This window comes from Bombina bombina, chromosome 7, assembly GCF_027579735.1.
Source record: "Bombina bombina isolate aBomBom1 chromosome 7, aBomBom1.pri, whole genome shotgun sequence".
NCBI lineage: Eukaryota > Metazoa > Chordata > Amphibia > Anura > Bombinatoridae > Bombina > Bombina bombina.
In genome coordinates, this window is record NC_069505.1 from 332,146,004 (window position 1) to 332,167,523 (window position 21,520).

The window sequence follows — 21,520 nt, forward strand, 5'->3', positions numbered from 1 at the left end:
CTACCCTGTGTACTGAACCAACAATGGGCTGGCTTGTAAGCTTACATTCCTGCTTTTTCAGGATAAATAGTGTTTTGAGTATTTTGGTGAAAACACTCCACTTTTTAACTGAAGAGAAAAAACAGTGAGAACTGCAGGGCGAAAATGTTTATAGAATTACGATAGGATTTGAGATAAAATTTCATATATGCCCATGTTCAGCCCATTTTACGAAAAAACAACAATTTCACTTTCTATTTTGTACATTTAATGCCCATGTCCAGCCCATTTTACGAAAAAACATCAATTTCGCTTTCTATTTTGTACATTTAATTACAAATGTCTTGCTTTATTTTGCACATCAGGTGGTAAATTTATTAATGTGCGAGCGGACATGATAAAATGTAGCGTATTATGTCCGCCGCACATCAAAAAAATGCTGACAGCATACAATGTCAGCGTTTATCATTGCACCAGCAGCGGTCTTTACGGAGCTTAATAAATTGACCCCCAAGTATACATGAATTTTGATTTACGCTGTGTATACTTAATCCAAATTATTCCCATGTAATTTAACAACAAATTTTACATTTTTGATCAAATAAGATTTTTGGTGACAATTTCGTTATAATTTTTGATACATCGTAACAATACCATTTTTCCCTACATATTTTTGTGGGAATGGTTCAATTATTTATTTTGCATGATTTTTAAAGTGCGATTTTCATTGTGCATTTTTGTAATGTATGCATTTTCTTCCCATACGAAAATGCATTATACACCCCTTAGCGAGACACCCTGTTTTTAGGGTAAAAAGTGGGTTTATATAATTCCACCATGGAAATAGTGCTGGCGAGCATTCTTAAAGAATTTCTCCAGCCCAGAGACCATTTTAGAAGATGTTTGTAATACGTAATAATTCAGGAGTATTTGTTACTCTGCATTACTATTGTAAAACTGTTTTAAAGGGACATAGTATTCAAAACTGACATGCACAAGCGCCGTTCTTGGGAGCACAGAGCACATTAGTGTTTAGAAATAGGTACTTAGATATAAGGAAGCTATTGTAGCAGGAGCAGCCGATCCCATTAACAATGTAATTGTTATTTAGGAATAACACACAAAAAAAAAGCTATGTGGAATTATTGCTGTTAATAAATTACTTCTATACAATCTTTAAAAAAAAGTGATCTTTTCAAAATTGGTTTTGAGCTGACTGTAGTAGTTTGAGAAAATATACGCTGAAGTGCCAGGGGTGATTTAAGTTTGACCATTATTGGGGCATGGTGTAAATCTGGCTATTTTAGGAAATAACCTTGTTAAATGTCTTTGTGATAAACAACACATTGATATGTTACGCAGATATAAATCCACTTTATAAAACAAATTTAAAAGTCCTATATTTTTTTTCAATCCTGATAAGACTGACATATCCTCCTAAAGCAGCCATTATCTAATCTTGGAACCGAGTGACTCAAGACTAAGGGCTAGATTTATCAAAGTCATTCTCCTATAATCACGCTCAAAATAACGTATACGCACTGATCCCCATATTCAGTAAACTACTGTGCGCCTTTAATTGCACAAATCTGAAAGAAATCTGTTCGCCTTCACCTAGGCGCTCGGGCGCACTCCCAAAAGTGCTAATACAAATTGCTTACAGACGTAATTTTAGATGCAGACATAGAAATACGACTTGTTTGGAATTCATCATTGCTTTGCGCCGATAGGGAACTGAAATTTCAGCTTCAATTGCGTGTTGTATATTTCGCCATACAGACTGAGGCGAACACCATTATAATACATGCTACATCTTATGAAGCAGTACTTTCTTTTTTTAACAAATGTTTCAAAGGCTCAGCGACAAAAAGACACTGTTATTGCAAGAAATTTGTGCTTCCACAGGCGCATATTTCGGTACCAGCAATTTTATATATATATATATATATATATATATATATATATATTGATATATTTATTTTTGTGATCTTAAATTATCAACATATGGCAAAAACAGCACACAAACATTATATAATATAAATATAAGCTAAATAGTTACCTAAAAAAACGATTTTTTTAGGGGGTAAATAGGGAGCAAATGCTTTTGCCGACAGGCGAAATTTATCATTATTACACCCCAGCTCGTCTGCGCTAAGTTACGTCTATTTTTGTGATAAATTCAGGCGCACATGTGCCCTTCTCCGGAGGCGAGCTAAGGCGCAGTTGCAGGCAAAGCACATACAGAGTTCGCCTAGCCTTTGATAAATCTAGCCCTAAATGTGGACTATCTAGCAGTTGGAGTCTTAGTAGTACAGAGAATGGATTTTCCCTCTTCAAAGTCTGGGCAGTGCAGGGATATGGTCACATATAGCAGGATGTTGTGCTATACTTAAGTAGATATAGGACAGTTCTGTGTTTCATCATAGGTAGTAAAAGCAGTTTGGTTTAATTACCACTAAACACAGTAGAATGACATAAGCAATAAATGCATACCAAAGAGACAAAGCAAAACCTCTTGATTTTTAAATGAGTAGTAGATTTACATAATTCTTCCTAATGCGTCATGTGACAGCCATCAGCCAATCACAGGATGCATATACCTATGTCCTGTGAATCTTGCACATGCTCAGTAGGAACTTGTGCCTCAGAAAGTGTGCATATAAAAATATTGTGCACATTTAGATAATGGAATTGAATTGTCAAGTTGTTTAAAATTGCGTGCTCTTTTAAAATCCGGAAAATGTAATTTTGACTTGGTTGTTTCTTTAAATATGAGACAGTTGGGAGCTTTGATTTATATATCAGCTAAATTTTAGCAGTCAATTAGAAATGTAAGGGTTTTGGCAGGAAGGACATAGACAAAGGAACATTGCACTTCTCAAAATGTCAGGAAAGCTGTGTGTGTATTTAGCTGAAACATGGTAGTAACAGAAGATGTTTGAGATGTGGGTGTCCTGATTAGACCATGACAGGCAAGTGAGTGACTTGGTTCTTTAGACCTAGAAAATGACAAAATTGCTGTTCCACTTTCACTGACTCCTTTATCCACTGACAATAACCAGAACTACTGGAAAGGGAAATCCTCCATAGTAACTCAAACTAAGATAAAACCCCCCAAAAAGTTAATTTTGTACAGTAATTATATAATATACAATACTTATAATTGTCTCAACTCTAATGTAGTTCAGATATTAGACAATGGCAAAACTTAAAAGCATATGAACAATAAATAGTCACCGTGGATTTACATAAAAATATAATTAAAATATAATGCCCCCTATATGGCATGCACTAAACCAGTTCTCAAGACATGACTAAAATTAAAAGGCTTATTCTAGTTTAGTTACATTTAGTAACATTATATTTATGCCTATTCATATCCTGGAACCAATTGCATTATTTTCAGATCAGTCATGACTTGTCTGACATAATTGCCTGGTAACATAACAATTAAAACCTATACTGAGCTTTCCTATTTTGTCTGGAATAATGTTAGGGGTGTGTATTTTGATAATACTAATGCCACTACCTACTACTTTTACTCGCTACCTATCCTCACTAATAAACATATATACTCCAGCCCGCCCACTAAGATCCAACAATGACCTACTCCTTGCATTTTCAAGTATCACCTCTTCCCATGCTAGACTGCAGGACTTCTCTCATGCAACACCTACTCTCTGGAACGCTCTCCCTCATGCTGTCAGACGTTCCCCTAATCTCCCCTCTTTTAAATGTCTAAAGACATTTTTGTTCAGGGAAGCCTACCACGCAACTCAGTAACAAATTAATTACCCTTAATAATAACTGCCCTCATCTAACTCTGTGTTAACATTATTTTCACCCATACAGTGCGCACCTCCTGTTTATCACCCTCCTACCCTTCTAGATTGTAAGTTCCCGCCCTCAATTACTCCTGTATTTGTTTGAAAAATGTTGTCTTGTCTCTTACAAGTTTTGTATCATTGTTTTACTTAAATTAATTGAACCCATGGACAGCGCTGTGGAATATGTTGGAGCTTTATAAATAAAGTATAATAATAAAAATAATAAATAAATAACTGATGTCTATCAGCCACTTGACACTTTTCGACCAGGCAAACTGACTTTGCCAGACCAACCATAAATGATAGTGAATTCAACATTCACCATTTCACAGCCGCATAAGGGTATATAGATGGGTATCTACCCAGGAACCATGTCCAAACACATTTTCATGAGGTTAAAAGCAAACATTAACCCCTAACATTCATGAGACTACTACCATCATGAGTTTATGACAACGGGCCATGCTTAAAAACTTGTCTTTGGGCATTTACAAATTATTTTCCTGGTTTGTAACAAAATAAGAGCATACTAGTTCAATATCAAACCTATTAAATGGTTATACAGATTCTACAGTGATGTAGAAAATATGTATCCTGTAACCTATTATTGTTAAATGTTTGAAGGTCAGAGATACAATGATATACTCCTTTTGTACTCATTATGCTGAAATGACAATATAACAAGTGCTGGTTCTTGTGAGATTTAAACTCTCTCTCCACAATGTTAATTATTTATGTCCGGGCAGTTTTTCAACATCAACACAATGTAGCGGAAATAGTCTAGTGCAGGGGTCGCCAACCTTTCGGACCTCAGGGACCACTAAACTCACAATTTTGAATACCGTGGACCACTAACTATATATATACATACTGCACATAACTAGTATAACCATAACGAAGTTTACATTATGTATATATTTACACATTTTTAATAATTATTTTTTTTAATTAACTAACTGAATGACAGAACTGAGAGAATACTTCCAAATGACAGATGAAGGGTGAGTGTCAACTTTTGAGCTGGTAACAGAGAGGCAGAAAGTGGGAAAAAAATAATTATGTTTAAAAGGACCACAAGTCTTCCAAGTTACCTGCCCAGTTAGGAATTGAGGGCAGGTCAACTCTCTAAAGTGTATTTGCTTTTAAAGGGACATCAAATTCACTTTTTCTGCTTTTAGCTTGAATTTACTTTTATTAATGCAAAAAAATATATTATAACATGTTTAAATAGTGCCCTTCCCTAAGCATGGTAATAATTTATGCAACTTTAATAAGAGAGAATAACTATAGTCAATGCATTTGCTGAAGTAATGCATTTCTGCTTCATAGTCAAACACAGCCAGTAATTGATGGCTACCTCCATATGCCTCTTGTGATTGGCTTACCAGACCCTGTTCAGTCCAGGACTGCCAGTGCATTACTGCTCCCAAACTGACTTTACATATTTATTTGACTTTTTTGTGTTAAACACATAATTATATGCAAAGAATAGTGCTATAAGCATTCTCTGATTGTATTTTTAACTGTAATATCCCTTGAAGATTTCTAAATTAGCGGTTATATTCTACTGATAAGACATTCCTTATTTAAAAAATAAAATAAAAATCACTTTGAAGAAGTGCAACCATCATTCTTTTTTGTTGTCCCAAGGTAACATAACATAGTAACATAGTAGATAAGGTTGAAAAAAAGACTGAAGTCCATCGAGTTCAACCTATACAAATCTAAAATACTTACAAAAAGCTCCAGTTAAGCTTAAATAACCCCATTAAAATGTGACCCATTTAATACTAGCAATCATATCCATGAATTTTGTTTGTATACAGAAACTTATCCAGACTATTTTTAAATGTATCTATGGTATTGGCATTCACTACCTCCTTTGGTAATGAGTTCCACAATTTTATTGCTCTCACAGTGAAAAAACGTTTCCGTTGCAGGAGATTAAATCTCCTTTCCTCCAACCTTAAATTATGACCTCTTGTCAGAAACAATTTTCTTGGAATAAACAGTGCTTCTGCCATCTCTGTATAGGGGCCTTGAATATATTTATATAAAGTAATCATGTCACCTCTCAAGCGCCTTTTTTCTAAAGAAAACAGACCCAGTTTGGCTAGCCTCTCCTCATAGGTTAATTTCTCCAATCCCCTTATTAGCTTTGTGGCCCTTCTCTGAACTTTTTCTAGTTCTGCAATATCTTTTTTAGCAATTGGTCCCCAGAACTGCACTCCAAACTCAAGGTGAGGTCTTACCAGGGCTTTATATAATGACAGAATTATGCTTTCCTCCCTTGAATCAATGCCTCTTTTAATACATGCTGTGTTTACATGGTGTATTCACACTATACCCTTGATTGCAAACGGACCGCAAAATAGATTAACAATATTTTGTGCTGACGCCGCTCAAATGTAAAATGTTAGTGCTCAAGTGAAAGCCTAGGCCAGTGATGGCTAAACCTTGGCACCTCAGATGTTTTGAAACTACATTTCCCATGATGCTTATGCACTCTCCAGTCTAGTTAAGCATCATGGGAAATGAAGTTCCGAAACATCAGGGGTGCCAAGGTAAGCCATCACTGGCTTAGGACATGCTCATTGCTAACATCTTGATGTCAGCACGAGTAAGTTACATTTTTCACACAACACAATTCTATGAGAATGCACTATCGCTCGAGTGCTAAGCTGAAGGTCAAATAGTAGTCTTCATTAATTTGTAAAGTATGCTATATATATATATATATATATATATATATATATATTATCCAATTAGCACGTGTTCCAGCACTCCAGCTTCAACTAATAATGAAGCCCCTGGGTGCAATCCTCAATGGATTGTAGATAAGAGCTAGGAAAGGGAGGGCACTCTCAGGATTTATATACATCAAAGTTAGTTTATTGTTTATAACAACAACGTTAGAAAGTCATAAGAATAGGTCGATGTTTCGGCTTACATAGAAGCCTTCATCAAGACAGATGAACAACTCACAACCCGGACTAGCAGCCGCACACAACACCACCACCAGCAAAACAGAATGTTTTGCCTTTGGTGTTGTGTGCGGCTGCTAGTTGCCGTTGTGAGTTGTTCATATATAGTTGTTCGTATATAAATCCTGAGAGTGCCCTCCCTTTCCTAGCTCTTATATATATATATATATATATATATATATATATATATATATATATATATATATATATATATATAATAGATGCAATAAATGTTTTAACAATGATGTAAAGGGATATGGTATATGACAAGGTGTTGAAGCTGCTATGACAGACTTTAAATGATCATTTGTTTTTAATTAGATTCCAACACATTTTAGAAGAAGCTTCACCATGATAGCATCTTTATTTCTATATTTAATCTTTATTTTCCAGTTTGACCTGAACCTCAAAAATACCGGCCATGTCATTTGAATACTGGCTGGGTAGTAACCTTACTTGTAATATGAGTGATGAATGCGCACCCTGTGCTATCCCTTGAAAGTATAGGGCGTATTTAAAAACAAACGTGGGCTACGTAAGATTCTCTGGTAAATCTTTTTTTTTTACCATTCTCTTCAAATACAAGATTTTGCGCTATTTTTAGTGCAGGGTCACGATACGGATAGTGCACCGGCGCTATCGATTTCTTTCAACTTCTAGGCCTGTATCGTATTAAAGTTTGAAGGCAGATTTTTTTTCTTATTTTTGTTGATGCAATATAGCATGTAAACCATTGAGGTACATTATCCCTTTAAAACAACTATTTACATGGAATATTGTGCATAAATTTCATAAAGAAATGAGGTAACAGAAGGGTGTTTAAGAACTGCATGAAAGGTAATATTGCCAAAACCCTTTTATGTGCAGGTCAATTTAACTGAAATTAAGTCTTACATGAAATGTGCTTAGTGCCTCCGAGTGCGCATTACAGTCATGAACTGCAATTACGGACTTGTAATAGGTGTTCAATGAGGCCCTGCGTAAAGCATGATCCGATGACCTTTTAATAGTAAACGAGGGAAAAGATATTACAGTACTAAAGTGAAAACAGTTGACCGAATGTGCGAACTTAACTCAACTTTGCTCAGTTCCTTTCATTTATACCTATTAGTGTTATAGAGCTTGAAGGAAGCACTAATACATAACATAAACCACTGTATATATGTGATGTTTTGCAAGTGAGGGCTAAAATTTTCTTTAACTTTATATCTTAAAAAACACCAACATCAGAGATACATATGCATAAGCGTGTGTATATGTATGTGTGTGTGTATGTATGTTTATATATATATATATATATATATATATATATGTGTGTGTGTGTGTGTGTATATATGAGTATATGTGTGTGTGTGTGTGTGTGTGTATATATGAGTATATGTGTGTGTATATATATATATATATATATATATATATATGTGTGTGTGTGTGTGTAATATGTATATATGAGTGTGTCTCTTGCTCTCTCTCCTATATATATATATATATATATACATATATATATATATATATATATATATATATATATATATATATATATATATATATATGTGTGTGTGTGTGTGTATATATATATATACACATACACACATATATATATAATACACAAAATAGCGCACTCTCACCTCAAAGTTCAGCTACCAGGGTGCAGGCAAGCAAAATGTATAATTCCAAAAAGGCCTGTACTCGCTGGATTTGTTCAAAAAGGTGCTTTAATGGCACATAAGAAAAACAGTAATGTTTCGGGGATCAAGCACCCCTTCATCAGACTAAGTGATGATGAAAGGGTGATTGATTTCCGAAACGTTACTGTTTTTCTTATGTGCTATTAAAGCACCTTTTTGCACAAATCCTGCAAGTGCATGTCTTTTTGGAATTTCTATATAAATTTAAACACACAGAGAAAGTCCAGCACTAGCTTACAAGCTCTCAGCTAAGATTAAAAGCAAAACTGGAAGAGTTAGTTACTGCATCTGGCCAAATGGGACAAGGCCAGGTATCACGTCAACGTCTCTTCCAAAACCAAGGTCTCTAGGGTGATTACATAAGTCTGTTAACCCTGACTTGTTCCCAGTTTGTTTGATTGAGAGCTTGCATTTGTATGACTGTATTAGGGACCCAGGTTTTGAAAGAGACCGTGGTACCTGGGCTTGTCCCATTTGGCCAGATGTGGTAACTAACTCTTTCATTTTTGCTTTTAATCTTAACTGAGAGCTTGTAGGTGAGTGCTGGATTTTCTCTGTGTGTTGTATTCATTTATTTTGTAATTTTCTCAATGGGCCTTGCACCCAGGCTTATCTGGGGTTAACTGCCTGTGACTCTGAGAGTTATGGAATGTGTACCTAGTCCAGTCTGAGAGTGCAGTCCCCTTCTGTCTATATGTGTATAGAGGTGGAAAATGTACATATGTGTGTGTGTATATATATATATATATATATATCTCAGTGATTTAACCCATTCATTGCCAAGAATACCACAAGCAGTAAATTAACCCTTGACTACTACAGACACATGGGAAACCCATCAAGAAATGGGACAAAATATACAACATATAGCAAGCTTTTAATGAACACCATTCTGTTATTTTGTGCTGAAATCTATGAATTAAACATCAGTTGCTACAATTTGCTTAATGTATTAATAAACAACCTAGAAATCATTTATAATTTCTGTTTTCATTTTCCTTATGAAATATTTTAATCCCCCTCCCCTCACTTTTCAAACTGCAGGATACTTAATAGGTTGTCATATTTGTAAAGTTTGAAATCCAATTTAAAGCAAAAATATGCAAAATCGGCTGTTTTAGCAAAGCAAATCATTGTTCATATTTCAAAAAATGAAAAGGGCACAACTACTAATTAACAGGAATTTATCATCAACTTAAAATCAAAAGATCTACAAGAAAACATCTGGAATAGATACATTTGTGAAAAACTGCTTGCTTTTCACATTTCTAATTTTTGATGATAACATCACCTAGTTCATAAAAAAAAATTGACGTTAAAGGAATATGAAACCTAAACATTTTCTTTTTTTATTCAGACAGAACATACATTATTTTAAAAGTTTACAATTTGTTTTTATTATCAAATTTGCTTTTGTTGCTATGATATTCTTTGTTGAAGAGCTATCTAAGTAGGCATCTGGAGCACTATATAGCAGGAAATAGCTCTGCCATCTAGTGCTCTTGCATATGGATAACATTCTTGCAAAACTGATGTCATATAGTGCTCCAGACACGTGCAGCCTGCTGAGCTTACGTTCCTGCTTTTCAACAAAAGATAAAGAGAACAAAGAACATTTGATACTAGAAATAAATTGGAAATCATTAAAGACATATTTTGGATTTTAATGTCCATTTAAAGGGCTATAATCCCTAAATGTTTAAACACTTGAAAGTGATGCAGAATAGCTGTTAAAAGCTGACTAGAAAATCACCTGAACATCTCTATGTAAAAAAGAAAGATATTTTACCTCAAAAGTCCCTCAGTAGCCACATCCCATTGTAAGGGACTTCTAAGCAGCAAATCAGTATGTCTGTCCCGGGACAGCTAAGGGGGTGAGCTTACGTGCACACTCATCTTATTTATTCAGTGTAAGGAAGTTTACAATGAAATCTCATGAGAGTTAAGTGAAATCTCATGAGATCACAGTAAAAGAGTTCATGACCCACTGCTGATGCTGATTGGCTGCTGTTCATTTCTTAATTTTTTTATTTTTTTTTACCTGCAGCTGGGCAGCAGCTGACTATAACTTTTTACATAGAACTTACTCTGCTGAGCTGAGGCAATTGTGAAGTAAAATATCTTTCTTTTTTACATAGAGATGCTCAGGTGATATTTTCCTATCAGCTTTTTACAGTTATACTGCATCAGTTTCAAGTGATTTAGCATATGAGTATTATGTCCCTTTAAATGTGCTCTTTCCCTAAATACAATGTTATTTTTGTTTTGCAGGCGGAAGATGAATACGTTTACTGGCCAAGTCGGGAAGAAGCGATGAACTGTGAGGCCTTTACAGTCACCCTTATAAGCAAAGACAAACTTTGTCTTTCAAATGAAGAGCAAATTATCATCCATGATTTTATTCTTGAAGCAACACAAGTAAGGCAATAAAATTAAATTGTTATGAACTATACAGAAAAGTACTTTTTAAAGCTTTAATAAAGTGTAAAAATGACATTCTTGAATTACTTAGACCATGGCATTTTTGCAAAGATGACACTGGAAGCCTATGAGCCAGATTTAGAGTGGAGCACAAATGTTTGCAAGCAAGCGATATCAGGTTTTCGTGATCATTTGCGCGCTGGTTAAATTGCACTGGTTTTGAAAGTAAACGTGATCACTTGAGCGTTATTCAAGTTAACGCTCATCGAGTTAGCTCGTACTCAGAGCTGTGGTTAACTGTTTCACAAAGCAAAAAAAGTCTCACAAAACACATAAATACATTACAAAGTATATATACACTCATAATAACAACATCTAATAAAAATAATTGCGAAAAAAAGTTGCACACAAAAGTTATAAGGGCTCAAAGATATGAGGTCTGAGGTGTTCGAATAAAAATGCAGCCAAATGGATTAACACTGAGATTCATATATATACAGATTTATATGTATGTATAGATATATGTCTATATATATGTCTATATATGTCTACATATGTATTTGTGTGTGTATATACTGTGTATGTATATATATATATATATATATATATTTAAAGTCATATATACACATATAAACACAAATACATATGTAGACATATATATATATATATATATATATATATATATATCAGTGCATTGAAGCCCTTTGCAGTTAAAGGGACAGTCAACACTCAAAATAAACTTGCTGGAATAAATTACTTACAACACGATTATTGCAAACATCCTTATTCGCATCTTCTATTCCAGACTGAATCGCTTTTAAAAAAAATAAAAAAATCTAACTGCCGTTTTAAGATAAAAATGGATCCCAAACTCTTCCTATGTCTACGTCACTCTCATGCTTATTCTAACTGCAAATCACATGAGTGTCGGCCACAACGACTCATGAACGTTCACGCCCAATTGCGCATACGTAATTTGTATGTTTCATCAGTAGCAGCCTCTTTATACACGGAACTGTGTAAAGGTTCCCTATTCAGCGACGGGCCGCCAGCGCAGCAGGCAACACTAAATAACATCCCCGCCTCTTACTGCAGTGAAAATAAAAAACGGACACTATGCGCATGCATCGCTTGTTATAATCTTTGGCGGGGACGAGAGGATTTGAAACTACCCCTTGGAAAGAAGACGATGAGGAGGAGTTATGGAGCGGCAGTTGGATTTTTTTACAAAGGTGATTCAGTCTGGACTAGAGGATGCGAATAAGGATGTTTGCAATAATCGTGTTGTATTTAATTTATTCCAGCAAGTTTATTTTCAGTGTTGACTGTCCCTTTAAGTAAATGAAAACATGTAAAATCATATTTATACAATATTTATTTTTAATAAAGTGTTTGTGTATTTACGGTAAATATTTCACATTCCAATGCTGTGCACATAGCCGAATGTATTCTATGTATTAATAAATAGATATTCCTATATATATCTGTATATATCTATACCTATATATAATAATATATACATTTTGTACCAAACTACCATCAGATATATATAGAAATATGTATTTATGAATAAACAGAACATATTCTTCTATGTGAAGAACATTGGAATGTGAAATATTCATCTCTTCTTGTCGGGTTAGCGCCCTTGAGAACATGAGTAGGGTATTATAATTTTTTTTCTCCATTGACTTCTGTGGAGGAATAGGTTATCGTCCATGCAATATTCTAATTGCGCTATAAGTAAGCTGTTTACGTGCATCAGGTTAGTGCGAGAGTGATAACTCTTTACTTTCAACTCGTAATATAAGCGCAACCCGACTCGCGCAAAAAGTTTACTTCTAGAGCAATTAGCACTCTAGTGAAAGCCCTAAATAGCACTCCACTTGTAATCTGGTCCAATGCATGTAACACAGTGGTCATCCCTCTGTTTCCCACCACCACACTGCCTGGGCCCATCTCTCCTCCTTCCAACCCACTCATTGTATCCCTGACCCTGCTGACTACATGCTCTTACTTACCCATGATCCTATCTGGAGCACACCCTGATCCTGCCCTGCTTGTGCGACCCCACCCACAAAGCAACTGTGAGCCGCCTGGAAGTGTTATCCCCAGAGGTAATTTCTAGAGACACTACTTGTGCTTAACCCCCAACAAAGGGCTTAAACACATAGTTAAGTTACCGATTGAGAGTTGCAGAGAACTGCTAGTCCTGAAAAGACGCAGCTGGTGAGTTATGCGGAATCGGTAATCGCACAATTACAGCTGTGTTTTTCTCAGGCGCTGCAAACCCTTGAGGCTTTGGGTGGAACTTAAACTGTGTTTAACTCCTTTGCAGACTTTGGGGGTCAGTAGTTCTTAAAAAAACATGCTCCAACAAAATACAGCTTTTTGCACTACCGTAGTGCATTGCTGTGCCTGAGATTACCTAGGTATGCTTTTCATCAAGTGAACAAAGCAAATTAGATTTTACATGTCACAATACAGCTTGTACATGTAAACTAAAGGAAGTTTCAATCCTTTCCCGATGGGACTTATTCGTCAACATCGGAACTGTAAACAAATAAGTAAAAATTGAAATCACGAGATCGTTCATGCAGTTGTGTGATATTAATGAAGGGATTGGGTCGGGGGGAGTGCCTATGGCGCTAGGCACGCCCTCCATCCCACAATCCTATTTACAAAGAGGTTATGGTTTCAGGGTAGCCAAACAGCTAGGACATTCCATGCTGTCCTAACGGCGCTAAAGCCCAGCGCAGTTAGGACGGCATGGAACGTCCTAATGGCGGGAAAGAGTTAAATCATTTTTAATACTTTTGTATACACATACCAAAGACACAGGTGAAGAAGATTGTGACTTACAACAGATTTTATTAAAAGTAGTCATTAGTGAAAAATATATGCATTGCTATGACAAAACTAAATGTTTTTTTAAAAAATGTATGTAGAATTCAATAGTCCTACTATTATGCAAAATGATCTTACATTTCTTACAACAAATATGTCTTGTTTTTGTTTTTTCTTTAGGATGATTACGTTTTGGAAGTGCGCCACTTTCAGTGTCCGAAATGGCCTAATCCTGACGCACCACTAAGCAGTGTATTTGAACTGATTAATGTAATCAAAGAAGAGGCCCTAACTCGCGATGGACCGACCATTGTACATGATGAGTATGTGTTCAGAAACACGTTAAAGAACATATAATTTACATTTTTTTCTATTATGTATATCAAAGAGAAGCTGTTGAGCATGTTAAAAACATTCTTTGCAAGAAAAGGTTAAAGCTGTTTAAATGGAAAATAAGACTCTATTGCTCATTGTTTGATAGGGACAACTCCCACAATATATATATATATATATATATATATATATATATATATATATATATATATATATATATATATATATGTATATATATATATATATATATATATATATATATATATATATATATATATATATATATATATATATATACATATACATATATACACATACACACACACACACACACACACACTATAGCTTGTAATTTCCAGTTTTTACTAGTCCCTATAGTGGAACTTAATATTGTAAGGCTAATCTTTGCTTTTAATTTTTCAAAAGTTAAAAAACACTGCAATTCTCTTTTTTTATATGGAATAGGAAAAACGTTTTTCGTTCATTCCTTCGTTTTTTTGTTCTTGCTTTCGTTTGTACTTTCATTAGTTTTTTCTTTTGTTCGTTCTCTCTTTCTTTTTCGTTATTTTGTTTGTTCTTTCTTTCTTATCTCTCATCTTCTCCTCTCCCCCAACACCATTTGTATTTCACCCTTGTCAATTACTTCTTTCTCTCTTCTACGACTTCTTTCTAGCTTTTCCTCTCTCTCTTCCCTTCTACCTTCCTCTATCACTCCCCTACTACCCTCTTCTCCCTTCTCTCTCACAGCATTTTTTTTCTTCTATATCTAACTCACCCCCCTCCTTTTCCCTTTGTCTATCTACAATTCCCCTCAATGGTTACTGTTCTCCTTATTCCTACTCTCTCTGCTTTCTACATCCCCTGTGTCTTCCCTCTTGTTCTCCTCTCTGCTGTCCTCCTGTGGGGATTCTAGTTCCTGCTATAAGCCAATGGGTATTTGCAGGAAGTACCTATTAGCCTATGAACATTAGCAGGAAGTACCTATTAGCCTATGAACATTAGCAGGAAGTACATATTGGCCTATGAACATTAGCTGGAAGTACCTATTAGCCTATGAACATTAGCAGGAAGTACATATTGGCCTATGAACATTAGCAGGAAGTACCTATTTACCTATGAACATTAGCAGGAAGTACATATTGGCCTATGAACATTAGCAGGAAGTACCTATTAGCCTATGAACATTAGCAGGAAGTACCTATTTGCCTATGAACATTAGCAGGAAGTACATATTGGCCTATGAACATTAGCAGGAAGTACCTATTAGCCTATGAACATTAGCAGGAAGTACATATTGGCCTATGAACATTAGCAGGAAGTACATATTGGCCTATGAACATTAGCAGGAAGTACCTATTTGCCTATGAACATTAGCAGGAAGTACATATTGGCCTATGAACATTAGCAGGAAGTACCTATTAGCCTATGAACATTAGAAGGAAGTACATATTGGCCTATGAACATTAGCAGGAAGTACCTATTGGCCTATGAACATTAGCAGGAAGTACCTATTAGCCTATGAACATTAGCAGGAAGTACATATTGGCCTATGAACATTAGCAGGAAGTACATATTGGCCTATGAACATTAGCAGGAAGTACCTATTTGCCTATGAACATTAGCAGGAAGTACCTATTTGCCTATGAACATTAGCAGGAAGTACATATTGGCCTATGAACATTAGCAGGAAGTACCTATTAGCCTATGAACATTAGCAGGAAGTACCTATTGGCCTATGAACATTAGCAGGAAGTACATATTAGCCTATGAACATTAGCAGGAAGTACATATTAGCCTATGAACATTAGCAGGAAGTACCTATTAGCCTATGAACATTAGCAGGAAGTACCTATTAGCCTATGAACATTAGCAGGAAGTACATATTAGCCTATGAACATTAGCAGGAAGTACATATTGGCCTATGAACATTAGCAGGAAGTACATAAATTACACCACTGTATTTGTTTCAATTCTAATTGAATCCACTTTTGCTTTACATTTTTAGGGCTAGATTACAAGTGGAGCGCTAATTTATTCCATGCCATAAAACGGGCAAGTTTGTCCTTTTACGGGCACGTGATAAATAATAAAACATCTGGTTAATTTTCAAAATATCCCCCTATTGCTCCCAAAATAAAGTGTATTGTAGGTTTTTATTTAAAAAAAAAAATAGCTTATTTTTTTAATAAAAACAAACTGCACAAAGCAGTTTCAGGGGTAAATTTTGCGGGTGTGAGAAAAAAAACGGCACTGAAAAGTGCATTTACATTGCGATCTATGGGGACTATGTGCTCCCTGTAAATCTATATGTATATGAATAAATACATATATATTTATGTGTTAATATGTTTATATACCCTTATAAACACATAAATATATATTATCTATTCATATACATATATATTTAACTCTTTAGCCCATCGCTGCTCTACTTATCCCCTTCGCTGCGTTAGGTTCTCATGCCGTGAGGCACAAGGCTCCCATTGGAGCCTATGTAAGCAAAGCTTCCACCTAACTTGTAATACTAGAGCACACACAAAAGCAATATTTTGCACTCCACTTGTAATCTATCCCTTAATGGGGTAAGAAAAAAAGCATTCAATATGTTTAGGTGCCTTTTTCATTTAGATGACAGAAAATGTTTGAGTATAGTGTCCTTTCAAGTTTTTCTTTAATACCTTTTGGAAATAAATGTATCCCAGTTCAGAAATTATTGCTGATACGGATTATGCAGAACACAATTATATTAAAAGCTTGCACAATTTAACAGCATAATTGCATTTCTTAGGAAATATTACTTTTGTTTTACCAGGTCAAGGATATTATCACTTTTATAAATTTTTGCTTATAAACATTCTTCCATGTTATGTTATTTATAACCACAATAACGAATTCGCTGATCAGTAAATTGCATTTTGGAATATTTATTGTACATTATGGCACTTTTTTTTCTTCTTTCTCTCCTTAATGAACATTAGTATTTTTTTAATTATCAATTAAAAAAATATACCAGTAGCTGAAAATAAAATAACCCCCCTCCAATGAAGAAAACTTAGCAAGTATATGAGTTAAAACCAAAAGTAATTGCATTCATAGATTAATCTGCAAAATATGAATCAGAAATCCTTAAAGGGATAGTAAACTCAAAAAATATTTAATTTTTTTATAAAACATCATTAAGTATTATACATATTTACAATAAGTACCTATTAAAAGTTTCCTGTCCTTTTCTTGTTATTTCTAAAACAAATTCCATATTTCGCCAAACCCAGTTTTTCCTCATTCTGCATACCCTATAAAGATGTTCTACCTAGGTAGAAACATCATGGTGGCCCGCATGCGCATATAACATATTTTCTGAGTAACGCATGCGCATTTTGGTTCCCCTCAGTTCTTCTGTGGCACGTCATCAGAAAGCAGGGTAGACAGCTCTCAGCGCTGAAGAGACCCCTCGGACCCCAGCTACTGAAATCATTTGTGTTATTAATGACAACCAGCTGCATGTCAGCAGTCACTTCCTGCAGTGCTCAAAATCACAAACATTATACAATTACACTACACACTCCTTAGCACTGCACCACCTTATATCAGTATCTCTATATTTACTATTAGACATTGGTGGGCGTGGCACACCAGAGCGTCTCAGCGCTAAGCGCTGAAGATTCACTGCTGGCTGAAGGTGATTGTTCTAACGATCAAAATAAGAAGTCCAATGTTTTGGAACTTGCATTATCACAGCCTCCATGCTAGCCCAGCTTCACCCAGCCGTCAAACAGCGCAAAGATTCACAGAGTTAGCCGGCTCCCCTCAGCATTACTCTCAGCCTCAAACACACAAAAGTGACTCCGGACTTCATATAATAAAGTTTTTCTATATGAAGTCGGGAGTCACTTTTGTGGGTTTGAGGCTGAGAGTAATGCTGAGGGGAGCCGGCTAGCTCCGTGAAGTTTGACGGCTGGCGGCGGGGCTGGGGGAAGCTGGGCTAGCATGGAGGCTGTGATAATGCAAGTTCCAAAACATTGGACTTCTTATTTTGATAGTTAGAAAAATCACCTTCAGCCAGCAGTGAATCTTCAGCGCTGAGACGCTCTGGTGTGCCACGCCCACCAATGTCTAATAGTAAATATAGAGATACTGATATAAGGTGGTGCAGTGCTAAGGAGAGTGTAGTGTAATTGTATAATGTTTGTGATTTTGAGCACTGCAGGAAGTGACTGCTGACATGCAGCTGGTTGTCATTAATAACACAAATGATTTCAGTAGCTGGGGTCCGAGGGGTCAGTGGAATCACAATCTGTCACTGGGGGGGGGGGGGGGTCAGGGGTCACATTGTCAGGATCCCCATTAACCCTGTCATTGCTGTGGCTCTGGAGTAGCAGAAAACATTTGTCAATGTTACATGAATACACTGAGATTAGCCAGGAAATAAAAATGTCACTGTGATGACCTATTGAGTCGTCCATTACCGGCCCCTTTACCAAACCACATCATTAATAACTTATTACTTTAAGAATAAAGAAACATACTCGTATATCGTGGTATAAAATTCTGGCCACAGCCTGTTTATTAATTTAACATAATTTAAATAACCAAATCAATAAATAAACGAAGTGCAATAACAAAACAAAATAACAATAATAACAATAACCCAACTCTCAATGCGCTAGCATCACTGTACTCCCTTTTTCTTAACCCCCCACCCCAAGGGGTTAAAATTCATCATCACCACTACTAGACCAGGCCGTCTTTTTCTCAGGACTTCGCAAGGCGCTAAGTCCGTTCCAACCACCAAATACCAGCTCCAAGGGACCCCGTGCCCAAGGAGCCAATTACCTAGCTCTCCCCACCCATTGGGAGGCTAACCACCAACCACTTCTTGCCTTGGTCTGCCAATTGATGATGCTAGCACACCGCCCTGGCCCCTAGGCCATTGCACCCTCACAATCCTATTAACTTAACATTACTTTTCTTTGGGGAGGGAGGGAGGGACAATCTTCGGGAGCTGCTTCCGCGACCAGGTAAATTCAGGAACTGCCTAGCCTCGCCCTGGTCTTCGCACGTCACTTCCTGTCTGAGCTCCGCCCAGCGACCGGGGCCTTCTCCTCCCATCCGGTCAACGGGCCCCTCCTCCTACATGCCTTACGCCTCCGGGGCCCACCCATGACCTATTGAGTCGTCCATTACCGGCCCCTTTACCAAACCACATCATTAATAACTTATTACTTTAAGAATAAAGAAACATACTCGTATATCGTGGTATAAAATTCTGGCCACAGCCTGTTTATTAATTTAACATAATTTAAATAACCAAATCAATAAATAAACGAAGTGCAATAACAAAACAAAATAACAATAATAACAATAACCCAACTCTCAATGCGCTAGCATCACTGTACTCCCTTTTTCTTAACCCCCCACCCCAAGGGGTTAAAATTCATCATCACCACTACTAGACCAGGCCGTCTTTTTCTCAGGACTTCGCAAGGCGCTAAGTCCGTTCCAACCACCAAATACCAGCTCCAAGGGACCCCGTGCCCAAGGAGCCAATTACCTAGCTCTCCCCACCCATTGGGAGGCTAACCACCAACCACTTCTTGCCTTGGTCTGCCAATTGATGATGCTAGCACACCGCCACCAACTGGGAAGACACCTCTTCCCCAGTTCCCCCACCAATCACATCAGCAATTGGAGTCTTTCCCGAATGGCTAGGATGAAAAGCCGTAAACCAAATTCGTTCAGGTGAACACCATCCTGTAGGTAAAATTCACCTTTTCCCACGTCCTCTAGGTCTCCATGATGGACCACTGCCCCATTAATCTTCTTCATAAATGCTGTGACCAATTTGTTCACTTTCCGCCTACTATTATCCAACCTAGCCTGGTCCCATGCTGTTCTCCAATGTAAGCGCGGGACCATTGTGGACCAAACGATCCTTATCCCGGGAAATAATTCTCGTAATCTTGACATATCTCTCTTAATCCTCCTGACCAGCTCTTTTTGTGGCAGAGACCCCAGATCGTTTCCACCGGCATGAATGACCAATACGTCAGGACGTGTAAATTGTTTGGTATACCCGACGACAGAAAAAACGACTTGGTCCCATCGCAGGCCCCGAATCCCGAACCACCGGAGAACCGCTTTTTCTTTCGGAATACCTAGCTGCAGGCCGTCTTCCTTGTACCCTGCCGCCCTTCGAGCCCAATAAATGAAAGAATGGCCCACTAACCAGACCTGCAGCGGCTCTGTGAGACAAGAGGAGGAGGGGGGGGGGGGGAACACATGATTATAGCAACAGATGAGGACGGACGTAAGTCCGATAACACTTAGATGACCATCTCCCCACCCCTTTTACCACTCCCTCCCCCAATCCCAGAGCGGCTGCCTCGGTTGCTGCGCCTATCCTAAAGGAATGTGAACCAAATTCCCCCGGATTGAATCCTGCCGTGTCTAATGCCCTACCTAACACCCTCCGGAATTGAAATTGTGATAAAGCCTCGCTATCCTTATGCAACAGCAATGACCCTCCCATCTTTGGTCTAATTGCCAAAAATTCTTGCAATGCCCTACACGGACACAACTCCACTCCCGTGGGATACAACCTCACCGTTTTGCCCTTTCCTCCTTGATCAGTTTTTGACCGTTTCAAGAATATGGACACATGTGAGTCCGTCACCTCGATATCACAAATACCCACTCCACCTTGCGCACTCTTAGAGCAACTTATCAATTCTGATATCCGGAATGCTCCGAAGAAGGCCAACGCAAAGGCCGTTTGGAAAAGTATTGTTTCATACTCGGATTTACACACAACCTTCAGTACTCTCCAAAGATGTGCCAGTAAGGAAAAGGAAATCGGCCTTCTACTATCCGCCCCACTTCTTTTTTTCTTCAAACCTCTCACAATTTGCCTGACGCAAAACATCTTGGTGATATCGACCATCCCCATCAACTTAAATCTGAAGGCTAATGCCGTCAGCCTTTTTTCAATAGCGGAGGGGGATAAACCACACCCCTTCCACTGCCATATCCATTTCAACAAGAGGTTCTGACACCCTTGTCCGCCCTCTGTGACTCCCTGCTGAACTAGCAAAAATTCCCACTCTCTCCAAATCTTTTCGTATGCTCTCCACGAACTCGGGGCCAGTGAAGATTTTACCACATCTGCCAATCCCCCGAGCCAAGGCTCCATAGATGTTCTGGAACTTCCTTCCCCAACTTGTCTGCCCCCGGAGCCAGCTCCCGAAAGCGCTGCCACTGAAAACGAGAGAGTGCGTCAGCTACTGAGTTCTGCACCCCAGGTATGTGTTTTGCCCTGACCAAGATGTTCAATTTCATACACTGCAGCACAAAAACCCTCAACAGCCGTATCACCGCCTGCGAGGATGATGACAAACTATTAATTGCAGCCACGACACCCATGTTGTCCGTGAACAACAGGAGCGACTTG

At 37.3% G+C, this 21,520-nt stretch overlaps 1 protein-coding gene across 1 annotated transcript in view; it reads left to right on the forward strand.

Annotated features, from left to right (window-relative positions):
• PTPRG (protein tyrosine phosphatase receptor type G) overlaps nucleotides 1-21,520 on the forward strand; it is a 979,702-nt gene that overhangs the window by 928,852 nt on the left and 29,330 nt on the right. The window contains 2 exon segments of the mRNA XM_053720987.1: nucleotides 10,747-10,893; nucleotides 13,921-14,063. Coding sequence (XP_053576962.1) covers nucleotides 10,747-10,893; nucleotides 13,921-14,063 — 290 coding nt within the window.